This window comes from Mesitornis unicolor, unplaced genomic scaffold, assembly GCF_000695765.1.
Source record: "Mesitornis unicolor isolate BGI_N332 unplaced genomic scaffold, ASM69576v1 scaffold20829, whole genome shotgun sequence".
Lineage (NCBI taxonomy): Eukaryota > Metazoa > Chordata > Aves > Mesitornithiformes > Mesitornithidae > Mesitornis > Mesitornis unicolor.
The window spans coordinates 20,173-43,168 of NW_010206832.1; the positions used below are offsets into that span (position 1 = coordinate 20,173).

The window sequence follows — 22,996 nt, forward strand, 5'->3', positions numbered from 1 at the left end:
CACCATTTGTGAGCACAATTTTTCCTCTTCATGTATGCCTCTGACATTTGCTTTCCACTTACCTTTTTGCCAGTAACATGCAATCGCAGCTGGTGGGAGAGAGCAGTGCTAAGGGGCCAGAGAAGGGAGGAGTAGAAGGGCCCAGGGGGAGCTAAATGGGGCCTTTGGTGCCCAGGACCTTGGGAAAGGCAAATGCTTCTCATCGGAAATCTTGCAGGACCCTGGTATATCCATGCCATGGCTGTCTGTGCCAGGCTTTGGTCTACGATGAAGCTAAATAGTCCCAGCCATAGCTGGATGTCATGGTTGAGTCCTAGCATCTAACTCCAGCCTAGGAGGCCACAGTGAGGGGTCTGCAGTGAAAGCTCGTGGGCAGCGTGCTGCATCCCAGCCCCTGACTCCCCAGACAGAACCACAGAATATTAGGAGTTGGAAGGGACCTTGAAAGATCACCCAGTCCAACCCCCCTGCCAGAGCAGGATCACCCAGACCAGGTCACACAGGAAACACACACGCAAGCACATTTGCTGGCACGTGATAAGTGCCACTTTTTCTACCTTGGCCTGTGAGAAAACACAGCGGGAGTCCACTGCTCTGAGCTGAACTCATGGAGGTTTGGAGGAACAGGAGTAGTCTAGGCTCTAAACCAAGCAGAGAGAATTTTCCACCAGCCCCAGCAGCAGGTGAGAAGACTTCTTCCCCTGCCGTTGTAGCACAGCTTCATTGTAGATGCAAAACCTTCCTGGAACCCTCCTTTTCCCCACAAGCATTGCATGCTGGCTGCCTCCAGGACCTCCCTGCTGTGACAGAAGCCGCAGGAGATGGCCTGAGCTGTGACACCATGACAGTGCATCACACAACACAGCTTTTCCTTCTAATGTGTCTGCATGCCAAAAGCTTGGTCTGGCCTGCAATGGGGAAACTCTTCAAAATGGTCACTCTCCAACCCCCTTTTTGGGAGAGGAAGATGCAGGATATGTGATTTGTGGTGTGCCTCTGATAAGGAGACCATGAAGAGTCAAGCATGAGGGAAGGAAACGTTATGAGCCCCAGATGGCTTTGAAGACCATTCCCATGCAGGTGTCAGCCAGCGCCAGGGGAGAGGAGACACCAGCTCAGGGGCTCTGCTCTGAGCTGCCAGGCAGGTACAGAGGAGATGTCATCTGGGACAGTCCTGGCGTGAGAGCTTGGACATTTCCTCCTTGAGCCATGGCTTCTGCTCTGCATTCAAAGTGCTGCTGGATCTCTTCTTTTTCCTGGAAAAAAGTCCTCCATGGAAATAGGAGATTTTGACTGTGAAGATTTCAATGGCTATCACCATTTCAGCAGGCAAAGCCACAGCACCGGGAGCTGATCCTCAGTAGCATTTCTGCAAGTTGAGGCTCCCTTTTCTTGCAAACTCTGTTGTACCCATAACACAGCATCCTCCAGGGAAAGCTGAGCATCCCTGCTGAGCTGGGCCTCCCTGGCCTGGGGAAGTCTCCAGCCCTACCAGAGGCTTCAGATCTTCTCCAGTGCCCCAGGAGGAGGCCACCAGGCCACTTTGCCCTGTGGCATGGAGAAAGTCTCAGTAAATCACCTTATTTTTTTCTCTCTGTGGCTGAAGGAAGAAGCTCAGCCTTTGCGGATTGCACTATTTCAGGACACCGTAGCACCCATCAGCACTTGCAGCTGAGCCACCCTTGTTCAGGCGCATCCCCCACTTGCCAAAATGCCATCACCTTTCCCATCCTCCCCCCTGCTCCCACCTCCCTGGGGGGGGGCGGGGGGAAAGAAAAAAGGAAAAAACATCCCCTCTGCAAGCCAGAAGGGGTTAATGTTGTCAGCCATGACGTCAGGATCCCAATTTGTCGGAGAGTCCCCCTCCCCATCCACAAACTCCATCTCTCCTCCCCTCCTCTTGTGACTTTGCAATGAGCAGCAAAACTCCACAGGAGCTGCGGCAACAGCACTAGGGAGACATCCAGTCCTCCCTCCGGGAGCAGATCTCTCCGCAGACAGGGATTTATTTATTTTCTACACATGCATATATGTATTTATTTATTTACTGGGTTGCATTTGTTTTTCCTTTTTTTTTAACCCTTTCGGAAAAAGCCCCAAACCTTCCAAGTGACGAGCCTGAGATTTCCCTAAAATAAAATAGCAGCACAGTGGGCTTGGGCTGCTTCCCCTTCCCCCTTGGAAAAGAAAGAGGGAGAGGGGGAGCAAGTAGGTAAAATCCAGAATAAAATCGTATTGCTAGATAACTCACACCTCCCCCCCCTCCCCACACACACACACACACACACACACATGCTCGCTCGCTCTTTTTCTCCTCCTCCTCCTCTCTGAAGGTGGGTAGCAGGAGCCATGCAACATCTGCAGAACCGGATGGCAAAAGAGCAGGAGGAAAAATAATCCAAGTGGAGTGCTCCGGGGACACCGACTTCTTTTTTTTCTTTTTCTTTCTTTTTTTTTTTTTTTTTTTTTAAATTCCCTTCTTCTTCTCCTTCTTCTGCGTACCTGTGAGATTCGATTTCACATTTTGCTGAACCCATTTTGGGGCATTTTATTTTTCTTTCTCTTGGGATTTTCTCCATTGCCAGAGGATGTCTCTTGTTGAAAGGATGCTGAAAGGAAGAAGAAACGAATTCTTTGACTGGCACTGAAGGCGGGGGGGGAATATTTTTCCCCCTACATTTTTTAGGTTTTTTCATTATTCTTTTTCTCCAGGAAATCATTAACTGGGGGGGGTTGGTTTCTTTTTTCCCTCCCCCCCCCTTTTTTTTGGAGGGGGATTGCAGAAGACCCATCCTTCTTTCCCCTCCCCTCCAAATATTTTCTTTTCATCCTTCGCCTTTGTGGAAATGTGGACATTTCAGGCAGACAGATTGAGTGGAATTGTCTCTGCTTTAGCAGCTCTTTGTCTCGCCTGCTGTGCGCAAAGGTAAGCCTTGCGATCCCAGCCTGCAGGGACAGGGGGGCTGATACAGGATTTGTTTGGTTTCTTTGGGGTTTTCTCCATCGATCTGTATGTGGGAAAGGAGAGAGGGTTCTCGCCCCAAATTGCTTCCCCTGCTGCCTGCTGTTGTTATTTCCCTCTCTGTGTCGTTTCAGGGGGAGGAGGGATGCTCATACATGAGATGTGGAGCAGGCTCTCTGCAGACGGAGCCCAACTCGCAGCCCACTTGCAGCGCGTCCCCCCCTTCCCTCCTCCATACGCGACCTAGGGGAAAATGGCAAAATGAAGCGTATTGCCAGGGAACATGGTGTCCATAGGAGCCAGTGGAGTGCGTGGCACCGAGCTGTGTGCGTGGTACCGAGCTGTGTGCGTGGCACCGAGCTGTGCGCATCCGCACTCCGACACAGCCTTGGCCGTGCTGTGCCTGCACACACTCGGTACCCGAGCAGTCACACTCACCCCCGAGCATGCCCTGCCTGTACCAAAGCCCTGGCTTTGTGGTGGATGGGAAGCGATGCCTACGTCTGTGCCTCCGCGCAGATTTCTGACATCCAACATAAGCATCCGTGGGTGCGATCTGTTCGGATCCATCCTTGCATGCGTGCATCCATCCATGCCCATTCGGGTGCATACACATGTGTATCACAACACCCCTTCAGAGCACAGCACGTTTTACCTGCTCTGTGTGTAGCCATGTAAATGTTGGCACTAATAACCCACAGACTCCAGCTGCAGCTATTCCTGGTACATGTCTTGAGCTCTCCGAGTGATCCAAGCAAGCAGCAGTGCAGGCACCCATCCTGGACAAGGTGTCCAGAGCACACCTGTTTGCTCTGACACAAGCATTCATCCACTGCCTTCACACACTGGAGTAGTGCTGCTTACTCCTCCTCACCCTCCCTGCTCGCACATGCGGGCAGGTGGGTTTGTACCTCTCTGCTGATGCCGTGCATGGAGTCTGCTGGGGAGGGAGCTGTGGCATTTCCTTGCTCAGCCATGCACGCTGAGCAGTGCCTTCCCGATGCACAGATGCAGGTCCCTGCACAGGCTTGCAGATCTGGATATACAAAGATTTATGTTCCCATAGTTATAAACATGCACATGCGCAGATTCATGCCCACCTTACCCACACCATTCATACATGGTTTCATACAGAGGCATGCAGAGTCCAAGCAAATATGTAAAGAGCAATGCCCACATCAAAAGCCTTTGCTCAGAGGTGTCCCTGCATGTGTTATGTGTTATATCTGCTTATGTCCAGGACTGATATTCACCTATAGTCTGCATGTATATGTGCACACCTTGGAGAGAAAACACTTTCCTATGTGCACATGCCTTCGGCTACTCCCACACATCCCAGCCAGCAGCACAGTGTGCATATGTGGCTGCAAGTGTACGTGTATATGCAAAGCCCATGCACACCCACATAGTCAGGGACGCAGTATTCAAAAATTCAGTTCATAGGCTGGATGGATGTGCTCCCTAGGCGAATGCAGACCCACCTTTGCCAGGAATAGCACTTCTCATGTAGCTGCTCGCCCACAGCTGGGCAAATACACAACTTGCTTGTATAATGGGAGGGATGTGACTTTTTGGATCAAAAGGAGCACTGTGAGGCAAGAAACCACCTTACCCTTAATTCATGATGACAGTTTATGTCCTCATTGGACCTAATTGTAGCTGATGAGGAGGAAAGAGCCCCTGTATCCTTCTTCCTACTCTGCCACTTTCTGCAGCACCCCTGACACACTGGTTCCTGTCTCTGCCTCAATTTCCTTACCTATATTAAGGAGGTAAAGCTGCTTCCTGAGTTTATGTCCTGTATGAAGCTAACAGAAGTGTCTAAATCCCTTGAGAAATACATAGTGTCTATATTATGAATATGGAAATCTATGAATATAGAAATTATGTACCTAGGAATGACTGTTTAGAGATGATCAATTGCTGGAGCGGACGATCAATCCACAGTGAGCACGTATACATAAGCATGTTGCAAAACCTCACATACTTGCATAGAAATCCACAGGTGTAAGCAGACCTTGCAAGCCTAGGCACAATGTTGTGAAAATGTCCACCTGTGTGCACCTCTCTGGCCTTTTTACAGTGAATAACGCAGTGCAATGAAGAGCTGTACCCCTGTAAGGTGTGTGCTCAGGAACACAGCTCAGACACTTGCCCCCACAACACAAGTGCTGAACAGTTTGTCCATGCACCAAAGCTGGGCCTGGGAAGTGTGCTTGCATTCACACATCCCTGTTTGGCTGAGAAATCCCTGCACATATACAACCTGTGCATCCAGAGCCTTAATGCATGCCCAGGCTCCCCAGTGGTCCCACATGCCTTCACCCACACCTATACGGAGAGTCTGGATACCTGGGAACCCAGGCTCAGGCACTCACAGACGCCTGTTTCTGTGCTCCTGGATAAAATGTGTTCACATCTCAGTGTCTCATCATAACCCAGCAAAGCAAGATCTGCACCCACAGTCACCTCCACGGAGGCCTGGGTCTGGCCACACTCATGCACACACGTGTTAGTGGACGTTTCACAGCTGTACCCTTGAGCTCCAGCATTTCCATGTGCCTGCATGTCTGTGTGCAAAGGAGAGCACGCATGTTTATGTGTGTGTCTGTGTGCAGACAGACACACGGACATGTCAGCCCAACCCCAGTGACCGGCGAGACACGGGGTTGGCTGGCAGAGGTAGTGCTGTGGTGCAGCTTTCCAGCTTGACTTGGATGGATGTGGGAGGCGGTGTTGACAGGGAGACGTGCTGTTGTGGTGGGTGACTGCAAAGAGCAGCAGTTGTCACGGGCAGGGTCTCTATTCTCATGCAAAGCAAGGGATGAGGGTGGCACAGAGGCAGGGTTTTCAGGAAGAAAACCTATATAACCCGCAGCACTGAATAGGTTCAATATTTTTAGCATCCTCTGCTTTCTGGTTTCCCACCTTCAGTTTTGCTTTGGCTCTTGGATTGTTATTAGAGGAAGCTCCCTTCTTGCTGAAATGGCTGGAGGAACTGGATCAGTGTTAGGGAGGATGGCTGCCCCTGCTGCGGGCAAGTCAGAGGGTTGGGAGGGAAAGGATTGCTGCCCTGGCACAGAGAACAAAAGATGGACTCCCCTTCCCTGCCTCTGTCTCTTGATTTGCATTGCTAAGAAATCAGAGTGATGCTGAGTGACAGAAAATGAATTTTTACATGCCAAAGGAGCATTGTTTTTTCCTTTACTTCAATAATATGAAGAAATACCTGGGTGCACTGAGAAGCAAAGGTTGCACTGGGATGTGTGACAATGTGGGGCGCCTGCTGAGGGGTAGCTTAAATATTGGGAACCTCAGTGCATGACAAGTCCATGCTGTGCAGTGTGAAACTGGGAGCAAATGCGCAGCATGCCAGGGGAAGAGGAGAAAACCCTGCAAGAAAGAGGCTGCAGCCACCCCATGCATGCCTTGGCAGAGCAGAAAGGATAAATTCTGCCTGTGTGTGTGTGTATGTTTTTGTGTGTGCACCCACCTATGGGTAGGGCACAACAAGGTGTGTTGAGGGGCCTTTGGTGCCATGGGGTATGGGGAATGCTCTGGTGCTGCTGGCTGACTGGGACCTCTTCCCATGGCACACAGGATGACCATGACTTTCCTCTTTTGTCTTTCAGCCCATCCACTGGGAATATTTCTGTGGTGAAAGAGATCGTGGACAAACTGCTGAAGGGCTATGATGTCCGCCTCAGGCCTGACTTTGGAGGTATGGCGATGGCCGGCTGTGGGGAGCAGAGAACAGGGGCTGTCATGTGTCTGTGCTGCCGACTCGACTGCTTGCAACACGCACCGACCTCATGAAACGCTCCCACCTTCTCCCCCCGCTGCTCTTTGCTGGCCCCATCTTCTTCTTGCCTTCTCCCTCACATTTCTTTCTTGCCTCATGTTTTCCCTCCTTCCCTCGCCAGCTCCTCTCCTTCTGCCATAACCAATTCCTGCAAACAGCTGGGGGGTTGTCTATGGTGTGATGTTTCTGGGGACATTTTGCTAGGACAAAGACGCTCTGCTTTTCCCCTACTTCAAACATTCCTCTATCATGGACAAAAAGTCACCCTCCTCCACTCCTGTTGGCAATACCAGATTTTTTAGCTCTTTCACCTGCAGAGGGTTGGGATATCCATTAGCAGGGCTGTCGGCTGGTCCACTAGGCTGCACCCTCAGCAACAGTGTGGGATCAAATATTCCCTGGGGAGATGGTGGCCTCACTGCTAATAAAGTGGGAGATGTGAGGATCTGCAATTCCTCTCTTGTGGCCTGTCAGCAAAAAGGAGAATGGGAAGAGTCTTTTCATTGTTGTCCTGGTGGAGATGAAACATGAAATAATCCTTGGGTACTGTTGTATTCTTGAGGTCCATTTGTTGGAAAGGAGCAGGCAGTGGAGAACCAAAGCTGACCACATGGGCAAGGGGATTTGCAGGACTTCTGGCTTCAGCCTGCCAAGCTTGTTTTCAGTCTTTTCTAGACAATGCTATTTCCTCCTTGTGAGATGATGTGTGGGATTTGAGATCTTTAGGAGGACAGAACCTGCAGAAGGGCAGGAACCTCATTGAGATGTCCTTTGCCAGATGTCTGCTGGGACATGCTTGTGCTCTCAAGGGCAAGAGATGCCAGGGCCAAGTCCATAGTGATACGAGGGAGGACGGTTCTCCCAAAGGGCCTGATCTAGAGTTCCTTGAGGCTGGGGGTGTGGGTGGGGCAATGTCCCTACTGATTTCCTCAGGTTTTGAAGTCACCTCAGTGTATTCCAGTTTCCCATGACCCCATGAATGAACCTGTCACTCCCTGAAACCTCTGATCTCTCTGCACCTCACCCAAACCTGCCCCCATCCACTCACCACCGTTTCTCTTTGGCAGAGTCCACCTTCCCTCCTCACACTCACTGTCCCCTCTGCCCTCACCACCGTGCTTTCCCCCAGCGTTGAGCAGGGGCTTTCAGGCAGCAGCACCAAGTACATTGGCCTAATGGAGGACTAGGGGGTGAAGGAGATGCTCATCCCTCCATGGTGCACAGGGGACATCTGGGGGGTCACGTCAGTGCAGTGGGAATGCTTTGGGGAGGCCTGCAGCGCTCTGCAAGGAAACAGAGGTTCCCTCTCTCCCTTCTCTCCTTTGAACATGGGATTTGATTTAAAGGCTCTGTCTGGGAAATGTGAAATGTCCCCAGTAGCTGACCAGCCCCAGTCACAGGAATTGGTGCAGTCACATTTTATGAGGGGGAAAACTGCAGATATGTCATAAAAACTGCAAGAAAACCATATCGTAATCCATTGAGAAGATTATGATACAGTAAAACAGTAGGTGATCTGGCTCCGCAGAGGCATGGAGCAGAGGGGTGCAGTGGGGAGCCATGGGTTGGAGGTCCAGCAGCCCAGGTCCATGCCAGGTCCCTAGGACACCCAGCTTTCCCCTCCAGGACATGGGCCACCTCTTACTTCAGCCTGGACAAGTTGTCACAGGGCTCAGTGCTGGCGGTGCTGTTGACCCTGCCAGGTCTGTGTGGTGCACAGGCTGGGCTCGGCAGGCACTGCGTTCTTCCTGACTGTAAAATGGATGTTTCTGGGCAACCAGTGCATTTCATTTGATTTTACTCTAAATTCCCAAAGTACCAACTGCATTTTCCCTCACTCAAGCAGAGAAATAGAAAGACGACTGATAACCCTCTTTCCTGCACTCATTTCACTGTTGCCTTTCACCCTTTCTTGTCCTTCCCTCTGCTTGTGAGTGGTGAGTCCTGGCTGGCAGGACCAGTGATGGTGGCTTTGGTGCTCGGTGTGCAGGGGTCCCCTAAGTCTCAGCCTGTCTGGCCCTCTCCCCCTGAGGATAAGCTTATCTGGATAAAATTTCCCCTGCAGCATTTACAGATGAGGGATGGGTGGGCTGAGGTGAGTCTGAAAGCTGGAGATCATGAGCATTACAAGCCAAGGGAAAGGGGTAGAAGTTGCCTTGCACCACTGCTGTCCCCAGAGCTCACCAGTTCTCTGAGATTTTGGGCCAAATTCATTCCTAGGATAAATCCAGTGGGAACACGCCAGGATGTGTTGAACCCTTTGAGGTTTCTAGTTCATCCACAGGCCTGCTGTGGAGAGCACAAGGTTCCCGCCAGTAAATTGTGTGCAGCTGGAAAAGGCACGCTTTGGGCAAAGCCCTGGAAGCTGCGTGCGTGAAGACCTACCATCTATCAGGGACATGGGGGACTGGACTGAACCCCATTCTCAGCACCGTGAGGACTGGGCTGTTCTCCGGGACACTGCCCTGCAACCCCCCTTGTACTCCACTAAGACCAGGAAGATCAGTTCAGGTGAGCTGTGAACGGCCAAGACAGTACCCTGAGGGGGCGGCATGTCCTCCTTAGAGCCATCTGCACCAGAGGAATGGCATGGGGCTGTCTCAGGGCTGGCCCAGCAGAGACCTAGGGGTCTGGCTGGACAGGCAGCTGCCTGAAGGAGGAGTGGGCAGGACCGGAGCAAAGCAGCTACCGCTGTTTCCTGCTCCAGAGAGCACCTCCAGAGAGCACAAGCCCAAGCCCTCTGCCTTCTGCAGCTCAAGAATGAGGGCACTGGGGGCAGGAGGATCAGAGCAGCTGGTGCTGGGCACCCTGGTGGTGCAGGCAGAAAAAGATCCTTCCCAGAAAGATTCCCACATGAGAAACACAACCCACAAAAGCAATAAACCAGGCTGCTCTCCCTTCTTCCCTTCTCTTCTCTTTCCCATCTTCCTCCTACAGGAGTGTTATTTCCTTCTTGGCATCTGCCCCCACATCAGTGCCTGGTGGCAATCACCCCTGCCCGCAGGACAAGGTACCACCTCTGCATCCTGGGGTGCCTCCTCCATGCACCCACAGTTGCTGCCTGCAGAGCAGGAGTGACTTTTGGGTGTAGATGCACTGGAAGAGCCACTGGTTCCTGTGTACCATTTGTGCTCCTTGCCATGGTGAAGCAGGTCTTGCACTTCTCAACTTCTGTAAGAGAGCCAGAGCTTCCATGGCACAGCAGCCCCAGGTTGCCCATCCTCATCCCAGCACCCTCACTTGTCCCTGGGATGTGGTGCTTCAATGGCTCCAAATGCAACTCACGGCTCTCCGGTCCATTTTTTTTTAATTTTTAAATTTATTTTTTTTTAGAGAGAGAAAGAGAACTCCAACTAATGCCAAAAGGAGGACAGGCCTGCTGGGGATTGCAGTTCACTTTTTAATTTTGAGATGCCTCGTTAGCTCTGGGCCGAGCTGAGTGGCTGAGAAGCGTCAGCCACTCGCTCTCCTCCCCTCTGCCCCACCCCCTTGGAAACCCATTAGGCCGATGAGCAGGTCGGCTCTCAGGGGTGGTGCTGTGGCAATGAGTGCGACATGCTCATGTCGGGAGCTGGGCTGAATGGGGGGACATATGGGGGTGATGGTAAAATCTGGGACCACCTGCTCCAGAAAGCCATCCCAGCTCATGGGAGTCACCCCAAGGGGGTCAGGTACCAGGCAAGGTGGAGAGGAGGGGAAGGCATTGAAGGGAATGCTGTGGGGTCAGGAAGTCCATTGGTTCTTGGGGTGCAGGTGAGAAACCTTTCCAGCCCTGGATAGTCCCCTCTTATTTCTCAGCCACTGTCCCCCAAGCTTTAGAGCAGCACATCACGTTGGGGAGATGTGGAACAGTGACAGGGTGGGACATGGAGGGAATGCAAAGCCCAATTTTCAAGGGCTGAGCAAGCCTGGGTCGGAAAGGGCAGGGGGTTGTTGCAAAGCAGGTCTAAGGGGTTTGGCCATGGTTGTGATGGGGATCTAGAACAGCCTTGGAGGAGAGATTTGCAGGGTAGAAGAAAGATCCATCCGGGTTCTTGGTCTGCTGGAGAGGGAGATCTCTGTCCTGGTACTGCAAGATTGGCAACAGCACAGAGTGAGGTGTTTGGGCAGGGTGTGCTGGGGAGCCTGCTCAGCTCTGGGGGAGCAGAGCAGCATATCTCACAGGGACACCAAATGGCAGTGGCAGGTCATCCAGCTGGCCCTGGCCTGGGGGATGGACAGTATGAGGGGCAATGTTTGGCAGGTGTGTTGCCAGCCAGACAACATTAAGGCAAACAGGATGCTCACAATTTAGGGTTGGATGAGCCAGGGATGCTGCAGATCAGGTCTGGGAAGCATTGAGAGAAGAGGAAGCTTTCACAGCAGCACCCTGCTTCTTGTAAGTGCTCTTAGGCACTCACAGAAGCATTAGTTCCATAGGATAAAAAAAAAATGAAAAGAGACAAAGAAAGCAAATGAAGACTGTATTGCCCCAGGGTAGAGCAGGCAATGAAGGAATGGCAGGAGGATCCCACTTGAGCTCAGTGACTCAGCTGCTCTCTGCTGGTGCAATATTTCCGGCCCAAAACTTTGCAAGAGTTTCAAGGAGATGCCTCTGCTTCCCAGGAATGGGTAGAAAGGGAACTCAGTATGGTTTCCCAGCATCATTTACAGACCTTGTTAGCCAAAAGAAAAGTGAGGGCGTTCTCTGCTCCTTGCTTCCAGTCCACGTAGAGTGCAGGGTTCCTGGTGTTTCTCCTGGGTTGTGTGCACAGCGTCTGAAAATGCTTGGTGTAAAGGAAATGATCAGGGAGCCTTCAGTATTACACAGTAAACCCTATGTTTCCATACCTCTTGGTGCAGCAGCCTTCCCTGCCCCATTTTTAATTCAGATTTCCCCAAGGGGAATTAGCATTTAGGGAGTCTTGGATTGGAACCAGTCTGTGTTCTCCTCATCTGCTCCATGACATGGACCTGACTTCCCTGCAGTCTCACCCTTGTCCTTCAACACCCAGACCCCTCCTTAGCTGCAATATCTTGGCCTCCCTCCTTTCTCTCTCCTGTCCCTCCTGCACTCATCCCCTCTCTGCTCCATCACACCTGAACCCTCCTGGGGACCCAGCCTGCCCTCATGTCCTGCTTGTTCCCCAGCCTCTCTTCTTCAAAGGCCACTCCGTATTCAGTGGACCTGGGGATGAAATCTTCAGCTATTCCCTGCACAACAGCATCACTTGAAACCCAGAATTGTGAAAATAAATGATTGCTGATGCATAAAGTGTTGCAGTGAAGCATCGTAGTTCAGGGCTCTGAAACTGGAGGGGCTGGCAGGCTGCATGGCTGTGTCGGCTGGCACGTATGCAGCAAGAGGCAGAGGAGGGCCCAAGCCCTGGGCCACCAGTCCTGTATGGCTGGAAAACAGCTAGTCTTAGTGGTCCTGTACTGGAAGGAATGGGAATTTTGGTTGTTATGTAGCCAAGGGTGGTGGTATTGCATGCTGTTAAGGCTTCCTGAAAATGTCCCTGTTTTCCACTGCATATAAGGTTCAGCCACTGTGGTTGTGTTTTGTCCATGCAGCTAGCTTGTTTTGGCATTTTGAAGGAGAGGAGAGAATGTTTAGGCAAAACTATTTGGATATTCCTGAAAACATGCTGAGGCTTGTACATGCTGGGTTTTTTCCTTCTCCTAAAACGTTGAGGGGTGAAACTGGCAGCACCTCCAGCAGGGCTGGGCCAGGTGCATGTGTAGCAGACAAGCATCTGGGACCCCCAGTGACCCAACTGGCACAAGAGCCATGGCCCCATTGCCTCCAATGCCGGTGTAGCATCCCAGAGTGGGATGTGCCAGGGATTTGATCTGGGAAGGGAGCAGCCCGGTAGCGGTGTGAGTCTGGTCCTGGGCTGCCTTGGGTCAATAAGAGCTGCAAGTCTGCCTTCCCATGGTTTAGCCCTTTCCTCTCCAGCTCTCTTCCCCTCCACTTCTATCACAAAAATGTTTAAGTCTCAGAGCAGCCAGATTCAAGTTTCCCTGCGCTTCTGAGATGCCTTGAGCCAGCTCTTGCATGTTTTGGGGCAGGGAATTGAGACTTAGCAGGAAGGCACTCCTCCTGCCAGGGCCATCTCCTTCAATGTCCACAGGAGGAATTGCCCAAAGCCAGACACAGGGTTAACCTGAAATGCAGCACTTCACAGAGCCTTACTACAGTGGGAGATATCCCCCTTCCTTCCCTATACCCCAGGAGGGCAGAGGAGCAGCTCTGGATTAGAAGGCAGAGGGTTGAATACGGATCAGATTGAGGAAAGGGATAAACTGAGGAAGGAGAGGCAGGAGCTGCCTGGAGAAGTCTGCAGTGTCACCTAGGGTGGCTGTGCCACCAGGGCTGCCAGTAGTCCCACTTTCCTGCCTGAGAAAAGGAGTGTTAAGAAAAGGATGCTTTTGGTCAGTAAAACTGGCTGCAGCTGTGTAGCCCCCACTGCCTCCCCCATTTATGTGACTTCTGGCTCCAGACCATGGGTCACATCCTCTCTAGGGCTAATCCAGAAGGAAGATGACAACCTCCTGCTGTTGTGTCTTACTTCATTAACTGAAGTGGCAGGAAATGAAACGATCCAGTCCTTCTTGGGACATATGTGGATGTTAACACATTGCCACATGATGGAATTTCTATTTTTTTCACTTTGCTCTTTTTATAGGAAATACATGCTGTGAAGAGGACTTTGAGGCTGTAAAGTCAGACACTCAGAACTTCAGAAAAGCCAGAATTGGGGTTTCTCCCTGATCTATATTTGGACTCCTTGTAAGGGTGCATCAGGAGACAAGGTCCAACAGTTGCTTTCTCCTGAACACCTCTACAGAGCACACAAGAGGTGCCATTTACACATGGAGCTGATCTTTCTTGTTTCCTTCTTAGAAGATGGGGACAGGATGGGAGCTGAGGTGGTCATGGCAGGTGATCAGAACAGGTTGAGACAGACTGGAGTGAGATGCATGTTTGATGCAAAGCCTGGGACTTAGTAGGCAAAGACCATCTTGGACTCCTGCTTCCTCAACTGCTCTGTATTCGGACCTGCTCACAGCACAGAATTGGTTGTTTTTATAACTGTTGTCAAGCACACCTGTACAGCATGAACATGTTCATACCTCCCCTCCAAGGAGTCCAAGGTAGTCCCTGCTGCTGGGTGCCCAGCCAAAACACCTGATTTTCCAGGATGCTTAGCAGCATTGCAGTCAGCACAGTGCATGCTCGAAGCACAGCTCCTCTTGATTGCAGCCACAGCTGTGAGTGCTCAGCCCCAGTGCCCCAAGAGACAGACAGGCAGAGTTCACGACAACCTGTGAGGTTTAGGTGACTTGCGTAGGAAGGAGCATGTAGGAACCCCTGTGACACATCCAGTCCTGGAGAACAGGGCTCAGCTACACAAACATCTTCTTGCCTTTCCTGGAGGCCTCCCCCTCACTCACTGCATGGCTATCAGCTTCTTCTGCAAATCAGGCAGGGACCTCACTGTCAGCACTATCTCCGGTTTACGATCCTGCGTCATCCTCAGAGCAAATCCATCCTTTATCAAACAAGAAAAAGGAATGAACAATGATCCTGTGGACTCTTTAATTAAGAACTGGCTCTGTAACATCCATCCAGAATGGGCATCCTTCCACCTGACTTTCATCCATTTTGTTTTCTCATGCAATTTTTTTTGAGAGCGATAATATTTTAGAATATCAGACAAGTCCTTTCCTCCAATGTGATAGAGCTTGAGAACTTCTTGCTGCATATGGCATATATTTATGCATTCATCTCTGGTCCCGCAAGACCCGTATTATCGTCCTTCAGAGACAGGAAGGTCTGACAGAGAGGTGGAGGGAGTTTTGAGTGGTGTGATGAAGACAGCAGTGAAGATGAGTTCCCCTGAGTCTCAGCCCAGAGTCAAATTGGTCTTGGCTTTCTGAGCAATCTGTGTGCTTGCCCTAAAGCTGTGCTTGGTGGTACCAAGCATTGTTTTCTGGATTTGGTATCCAGTGGAGGACATGAAGTCATGCTATCATCCATTTATCCAGTATACTTTCACAGGAGCTGGAGAAGTTGTTGATCCTGATGTTTGTGCCAAAGTCCAGGTCAGATAATTGCATCCGGTCGCCCTCCTCCTTCCTTTTTACCTGTGGCTGGTGCAGGCTTTCCCTGCAGCTCTGCTCAGCCGCTGACACAGCCACTTTCCAGCACTGCTGGATCTGTCTAAAAGATGCCATCATTATTTTAACAAAGCATTTATTCCATTAATGTTGCCTCTTTTCTTTGTCAGATTTTTTATGACCAAATACAATGCATTCAAGTTATTGATTAGTAGAATAATTCCAGTACTTCTTAATTAATTAACTGATTAGAAGCAGATTGTTGTTTATAGCTGGTCTGGAGGATGTTTGCCACCTCACCTGGACCCATCTTCCTCCTTCACTAACATCTACATAACACCATTTCTGAGATTATTCCTGACAGTAAACTTGCCTTCGAGGGACTGCCACTGAAAGCAAAATGTAAAAAGAGTGTAAAACCCATTAGTGCAAGTCCTTTTGATTACTTAGAATATATTCCCACAGCCCTAGAGCTGTTCATCAGAGCAGATTTACGTATCTGCATTGTTCATTTCCTAAGACTCCTAGTATCCCAGCTATGCAGAAAACTGTTTTTAACCCACATAGCACACAATATAAAAGCCAAGGAATATGCTGTAGTTTTTTTTACTGCTACATGAATGACACACTGTGTGTGCATGTCACTTTTCTCACCTATGTCTGGTTCAAAGGAAAAAAAAGTTGGAGGATACTAATGTGTCAGGCTGAGCTGATGTAAGATGGTTCTTCAGCAGTAGTGACAGCATTTGGTGCGGAAGTCTGTAAGATCCATTCTTGCGGATAGCCCTTGGTGGGGTTTGTTAAGTGTCTATTTATATCTTGATATTTCATGTGAAATATCATGCACTTGTTAAAACATGACTAGAAACATGGGCAAGACAAATGATGTGCTTAATGATGGCACAAAGCCCATTAAAGGAATTCACATCACATATGTGAGAAAGAGAAATGTTGGACGGTGGAGCCCTATAGCACAAACAGATCGGGCAAATAGACGAGTTATGCTGGGGATCCGGTGATTGATCCTGTTCCCATTGAATGGAGAGAAACAGAACCCTTCTCAGTCAGCCCTTCCTCCCCAGCTGCAGGAGTGCCACTGTTTGCTTTGAGCAGCGTATGAATTTCAGGCTGGTTTGGGAAACACTGATCATGCAGTTCCTATAGGCTGTTCTTCTGGTTTTGGCATTTATCCTTGGTTCTGTGTCACAGCTAAAAAACTCTTTTTCTTCTCTCATCTTTGCCCCCTCCCCTTCCTGTTTCTTCTGCTCTTTGCAGTCCTGTAGGAATAGCGCTGTTAAGTAATTGTGCACTTACAGATGTCTGTGTTTGTGACAGGGGTGAGCCTCAGCCAAACCTACCATGCCTTGAATTTTCCTCTCCAGACCTCAGGACCTCTTAGTTCAAGTCTGGGATGGCTCCGAGTACAGTTATAGTTGGAAAAGAGCCTCTGTAAAAATTATATCTTGTTGTTCCATATTTATTCTCCCTCAGTGGTTTCCATGTCAAATTTGCTCCGTTTACCAGTCAAAACAAGACATTTCTACCTGCCAGCTCTGCCAGCTCAGCCTGGGCTCTGGAAATCAAGCTGTGTTCTCTCTGCTCTGGACATCATCATCAGCCAAAAAGGATTCTCAAATCAGGGCTGAGCTGGATGTGATTTTGATTATGCACGAATATAATCTGTTCTCAGGTAGTAGTACGGGCTCTGTGTGACAGAGAGCAGCAAGGCTCCCGTGCTGTACAAACACTGACTAACAAACCTTCCTCACTACCTGTGGCATGACGGGCTACAGCTAGGTCCATGTTACATCTTGGGGACACCAAGAGGGGACAGCTTGTTGGGAATGACACAGAAACCCGGTGGTAGCGCAAAGAGTAGCACTGGGAAGTTCTGCTTCCTGCTACTGCTCTTTATTAATGAGAACAGACCTGAGCACCTTCAGTGCTCTGGTCCACTGCTTGGTCACCAAACCGTGACCTTTCCTTTGACTGTAGTAGCTTATGAAATACCCACAGGGAATGGGCAGGTGGGCCCACTTCTTGCTGCAGAAAAATGGAAGGGGTGTAGCCATAGGAAAGGCTCTCACGTGCAATGGACATGAATTTTGTTCACAAATAGTTCCCCTTCTGGTGGGTGGAGCAGAAGGGATGGAGCATTCCTCATCATTCTTTACAGAAAAAAAACCCTGAATTTTCAAAAATTTGATTGGCTGAATATTTCAAAAAAATGCACATGGCAGATAATACGTTCACTGCGTATGATCATGTCACATAGGAGAAAAAGTGGGAAAGGTGTCCTGACTATTGCACTAGTTCCAACCTGCACTCTTCTTGTGCTTCTGTAATGAATGTCACACAGGTTGTCAGCAACAAGGGACATCAGGGCCTTCCCTGTCCCACTGTGAGTCTCCACCCTCTGAGCCTGCAGGGTCATTTCAGCCACTAAAAGCCACGGTAGGCTTTTATCTACTATGCAGACCCACCCCTACCAAGAGCAATGACGCAGAAGCAGTGTGCCTTACTTGGTTCCTATGACAGTTTATCATCCCATGCTTGCATTTGAGACCAAGGATGATCAGTCAGCTGAGGTGTGAGAACACCAAACTGCCTCTTCCACAGGTCATAAGGGCAGCTGCGCCACAGAACCAGAACAGGTTTTCTGGTCAGGAGATCTTTCCAAACACACCTCCTCAGCTACCAGGCAGCTTCCTGGTATTCTTCTTTCTCTTCTCACACACATTGGCCACAGTGAGACACCCCACCTGCAGGCTGCTTTCTTTAAGGAGCTTTGCATTAGTGAGACCACAGCAGATGACTCCTCCAGGTTGTGCCATGGTAAAGGCCAGGTTCAGGGGCTGCATTGGGCAGTTCAACAGCGAATGCATAAAGAAGGTGGCATTGCAGGTGGCAAAGCTCTGGGTGTAACATCAGAGGCTGTTGTACCAGGAGAGAAGGCCACCTGGGTTACATGTGGGACATTGTCACCTGAAGAAGGAAACCTCCTTCAGCTGGGAAGAAGAAGGTCTGCAGGAGTGCCCAGTCTGCTGGCCTCTGGAGAAGGGACTCAGCTTGGAAAGGAATTTTTGGAAGTGAAGGAGAGGGAAGGCTCTGAGCTGAATTTTTCTTCTTATCCTCCTTTCATAGCAAAAATAGAACATTCATCACAAGTTCCCCTACATGTTTTTCTTCCCTATTGCATGCTAGCTCCTTGCTAGTATTTGAAGCTCAAGAAAAAAATAGATGAGTACTCAAGTTAATAATGCATGATTATTATGTTGATGAATTGCTGGAGATGAATATATATGTAAAAGCTCTGCAAGATTCGCTCATCCATGCATCCTGAGTGAAAGCAATTATTATGGTGAACAACTGACAGTTCTATCTCTTAATAAGAGGTGCTGGGGTAAAAGGTAACCTGGTAACTGTTGTCCTCCTGAATTCCCAGGACACTTTTGCAAATTGGTCATTACTGAAATGATGGAAGCACAAGTGGACAGGTCACTCTTTCAAAAGTGACCAACTTACAAACTTGATTTTTTTCTTCCTACAAAACTCTTACAATTCTCAGTCATCACTGAATTTTGTCAAGACAGATTTTCTCTGTCTTGAGACTGTGGAGAAAAAGCAGAACAACCTGAACAAGGCACATACGAGAGACTCAGAAACTGGGAAATGAAAACATATAATCCCATGTAAAACATTCGGAAAGGGGGAGGCTTGTTTGTGTATGTGCTTTGCTTCTCATGATTTCTAACTCAGACTCATGATTTTAATGTGAATGTCATGATATTTTCAGGCCTGACTCACTCCTTTTTTTTAAATACCTGCACTGTAAATTGTCCTGATTGTCACTGAGCATAAGCTTTGGGCACTGTGTAACCCCAAAGCTCTGCCTCTGAGCTAAGCCATGGCTCAGCTTACCCTTCATAGGGTAAGGAATGCATGGTATGGGAAGGTGGTGGTGGTAGGCATCTGAAGTCAGCGTTAACAAGAGCCCCAACAGTAGGCGTTATTGGGAAGGATAAGGTGGGCACTGGGAAAGTGCTTTATCTCCAAAAAGGACTTGGCGAAAGTAACAAGAAAGGAGTGACCTTCTCTCCCTTGGAGACCCCAGCCACTGACTTTGTGCTCTTAGGGCTGCAGGACCATGTCCAGCACCATCAAAAAAGTCATCACATGGAGGTATGGCAAGAGGATGACAGCAGGGCTGTCCCCTGCTGCTCCTGGATGTCCCAGCCCTGCTTTCAGTATCTGTGCAAATTTGGCATGTCCTGACCTGGCTATCTTGTTTCTTTTTTTTCCCTGCATGCTGCATGGGTCCAACTGGAGTCAGTCCAGCAGTCAGATGCTGTGTTATCCTTTAAAGACTAGAGTCCATAAGTGGCTATAAGGAGATGTGAATAACTCATTAAATATTGAAAAAGGGGTGGGAGAGAAGGAAAACACCTTCTTGTTGTCACTTTGATAAAAATAACAAGTCTAGGTATTTTGTTGTTGTTACAAATACTTCCAAGACAGAGTAATGGATTTGACATGAATGGAGAAGCTTGTGTTAACCCATTTAAATTAATTTGGTTCGGCTCATTTTCAGCTAAGGGGATTAGGTGGCTCAGGATCTGGTAATGTGTGAGAGTGTTTTCCCAGACAGGTCATATCCTCAAGTACAGGCCAGATCTGCAGTTGTTTGGGGGATGATATTTCTAGTGCATGTAAGAGGGAGGGTCCTCCATGTAGGAAATGTTTATTGGTAACATGCTGGAAAAGCCCAGCACTGAAAAGGTGGATCAGGACCTTTGTATTCTGCGTAGGCAGATGAGAAGTGAGGCAAACTGATGGACGATATGGGACAAATTTCCCCAGCTGGCATGCAGGAAAAATCACTAAAGTGGCCTCACCTGTGTGCCAACCTGGCAGCCCCACCTGAGCAGGGTGGAGGGTCCTGTGGAGGGAGGGAGCTGGGCAGTCAGCGAGTGCTGGGATAGGGTGAGGTGGGATGGGATGTCCCACATATAGCACCACTCCTGTCCCTGAGCTGTTTTGCTGTGTGGAGGAGGATGGTGTTGTGGTTTCTCCAGGTAGTTTGCTACACTCCTGTCTCCTGGGCTGCTGCAAGGAGGGTCATGGTGCTGTGAGAGTCCCAGTGCTAAGGATTCAGCTCTGATCCTGCTTAAAAGTCTTTGTGCATCTAAGGACATGGGTGCTCATGCAGGAATTCAGTGTTTTGGGTTGTAAAGAGTGTTTTCAGGCTGTGATGCAGCCCTGGGAGTGGGTCTGCTCTGAGCCTAACCTGGTGAACTGGAGGTGAGGCTGGAGCTGCCTCTGCTGAGGCTTATGGTGAGTGTGCTCTGGTGGAAAGCTGTAGGTACGTGATTAAATACCTTGCTCCTCTTTGCATGTTTACCTATGGTGTTCCAAATACTTAATATTGGAGTGCAATCCGTTCTGAAGTTCTGCCCTGTTAAAAAGCAGGGTAGCAGGAAATGAAGAGCAGCAGGGTGCCAAAGGCTCCTGAGCCTGTCTGAGCTGCAGGAGCAGAGGCTCTGAGAGTGCTGACAAGTGCCCAGGCTGGCTGTGAGAAGATGCAGCAAATGTGGGTTGTGAGGGCATCAGTAAAACCAAAAGGGTTGGATTGCTCCCGAGTCCCCTGCAGCTTCCCAGGCAGGCAGAACTATGCCCCACAGCTGCACTGGCAGGACCCGCAGGGGAGATGCACTTGCCTGCCAGGATCCTGACAGAGGTAGGAGGGAAGTTTTCTCAGGTGGAGAAATGTGAGGGCGGCTGATCAGCGTGGGTCTGATGCTTCATATTTTTGCTGGGGAAAAAAGTGCCTGGCTTGTGTTGATCTGCTGTCAGTTTACAGTATAGGCTTGCTTGGGAAGCCCTGTTGCCCTCCTGCTACTACTCTTGGTGGAGAGTAAGGTCTGAAGGGATCTGGGATGCTCAGTGTTTCTGCTTTTTCCAGGGTTAGCTCAGCATAGCCGCAGGGAAATGCAATGTCTCATAGTGCCTGGCTCTGCAGGGAGGAATACAAAAGCAAAACACAAAGTGTGTGCCTTGTAGACTGTGAAGCCATGGAGCTGGTCTGTGTGGGTGTGCTGGAGGACACAGGGAGCAGTGTCGCAGGAGACCAATCCTTGCTCTAGCAGCATACTGCACCAGGAGTCTTCATCTCCTGATGATCAAATCTGCATCTGCCTTCTGCAACCACCCTGCTCTGACAAAGAAACTGGTGGCTGTGGGCTGACCTGAGTGTTGTCTAATTCAAGGGATGGGTGGTAGATGGGAATTGGTGCTCTTGGTAAAGTTGCTCTTGAGGAGTTGGTTGCTTGGGGCCCACTGGTGGTGCTAGATTGATAATGATCAGGTCTGGTAGAGTGGTGCACTTGTATATGTCTGTAGACAAAAGCAAATAGGCAGTTTGGCAAATATGGGAATTTATTTTCTCCTCACTTTGTTGTAACCTTACCAAGTGTGCATCACACAGGCAAGGGATAGGCATACAGAAGGCTTTGGAAATCCATCTTCACTGAGGATGAAACAGCATTTTAAAAAAAAATGTCTCCTGAATATTGACCTAGGCCTCTCCCAAGAACAGATGGTATTCTGAGTAGTCAGTGATTTTTCTTAATGTTGAGAACCCTCTGTGTGTACGGGTTTCTTGCTGAACTGAGGCCATCAGTAGTACAGATGCTGTAAGGGTTCATGTCTACTCTCTTGTTCCATTTGTATGCCTGTACATTTGATACCTTGTTTTTATTCAGCTTAGCTAGCTGTCTACCAACATCTTTTAAAATCAACCTTGATTTAGCTTCTTCTGTAATCCTTCAATACCTCTGGGACAACCCTTACACACTGTTTTTGCAGCGAGTTGATTGTTCTCTCTCACTTTCAAATTTCCATGGGATATTTGCAATATCCAACTCTAATACCTACTAATCCATTAAAAATACCCATGAGATAGATTAGGTGATCCACTGTGCCTCACAGACTGTGCTCCTTAGCTTGCTACTTTCCCTCTAATAGTTGCAGAACGAGTGCTACATCTGCATTGGGAAAGCATTGTTCCTCCAAAAGGATCCCTCAGCACTGGCTCACAAGCAAGCACAGCCTGCTGGAGAAAATTCTCTGTATATCATCACATCTACAGGGACAGCTTCATTTGACAACATGCTGAAAATGTGGCTGCCGTTATCAAGGTTAACTTGTGTGTGTTTGCGAAGAGCATCACAGGATAGCAGTTTTTGAGTGGTCACTTCTGCCTGCTCTGCAAGTGCCGTGTCTCTTGGCTCATTGCTTGCTTGGAGGAAAGCCTGTGTCTTACTGAAGCCCATGATTTGCTCAGTGTTTGGCTACTCCAAAGGTCTGCTTGAGCAATGCCATGGTTGTACTCTTCTTTAGATGTTCCATAGAAAGCCTGGCAAGGTTAGGCACAAATTTGTTTTGTGCACAGGCTCAGTGGCTAATAAGTGCCAAGCACTCTCTAAAGAAGTATGGGAAAATGCAGGAAACCTGTCAGGCAGGAGAAACTATCTTCTGCCAGACCTACCTGGAGACTAGCTGCAATCTCCATGAGAATTGGTGGTAGTAGGTACTCCTCCTGCCCCTGCAGAACAATGAATGCATGGGGAAGCAGGAGGCATTGACAGCCCCGGATGTTCTGGAGACCAAGTCCCTGTCTTTCAGCTCCAAAATACCATGCTTGGCTCATGTGGAGGAGACTCCTCAGCAGCAGCAAGTCCCTCATACTTCCTGTCCCCTCGCAGACAAGAAGATAATGTCATATTTGCCAACTTGCCATGAGACCAGCTCTCCTTCTGGTAATGTATAACAGTGGCCAAAAGTGTAATATCATGGTATGCTTTGCTCTTTTAAATCCAATGGATGTCATGGCATGACCTGCTAAGAGTAGGGGGAGAGCTTTGATAGCAGTCTCTGGATGTGTTTGATGTTCCTGGCTGTTGTGCTGAGCCTGGCAAGCCTAGTGTGCAGCACTGGCTGTGGGCTGGGGAGAGGTCATGAAAATAAGAGTAAAAAAACAAGTGGAAAGAGGGTTGGAGAGTGTTTAATGGGTATTTAAACCTAGATTTTGTTGGAAAAGTTTAAGTAGGTTCTTAAGAGACCCTGCTGAA

The 22,996-nt window shown here is 49.3% G+C and overlaps 1 protein-coding gene across 2 annotated transcripts in view; it reads left to right on the forward strand.

The window, feature by feature from the left end:
• The first annotated feature begins 2,277 nt into the window (after window positions 1-2,277).
• LOC104546512 (gamma-aminobutyric acid receptor subunit beta-4) overlaps window positions 2,278-22,996 on the forward strand; it is a 71,992-nt gene continuing 51,273 nt past the window's right edge. For both annotated transcript variants that reach the window (XM_010191925.1, XM_010191926.1), the window contains exons 1-2: window positions 2,278-2,926; window positions 6,595-6,683. In XM_010191925.1, coding sequence (XP_010190227.1) covers window positions 2,847-2,926; window positions 6,595-6,683 — 169 coding nt within the window. In that variant the 5' untranslated portion in view covers window positions 2,278-2,846. The remainder of the gene's footprint in view (window positions 2,927-6,594; window positions 6,684-22,996) is intronic.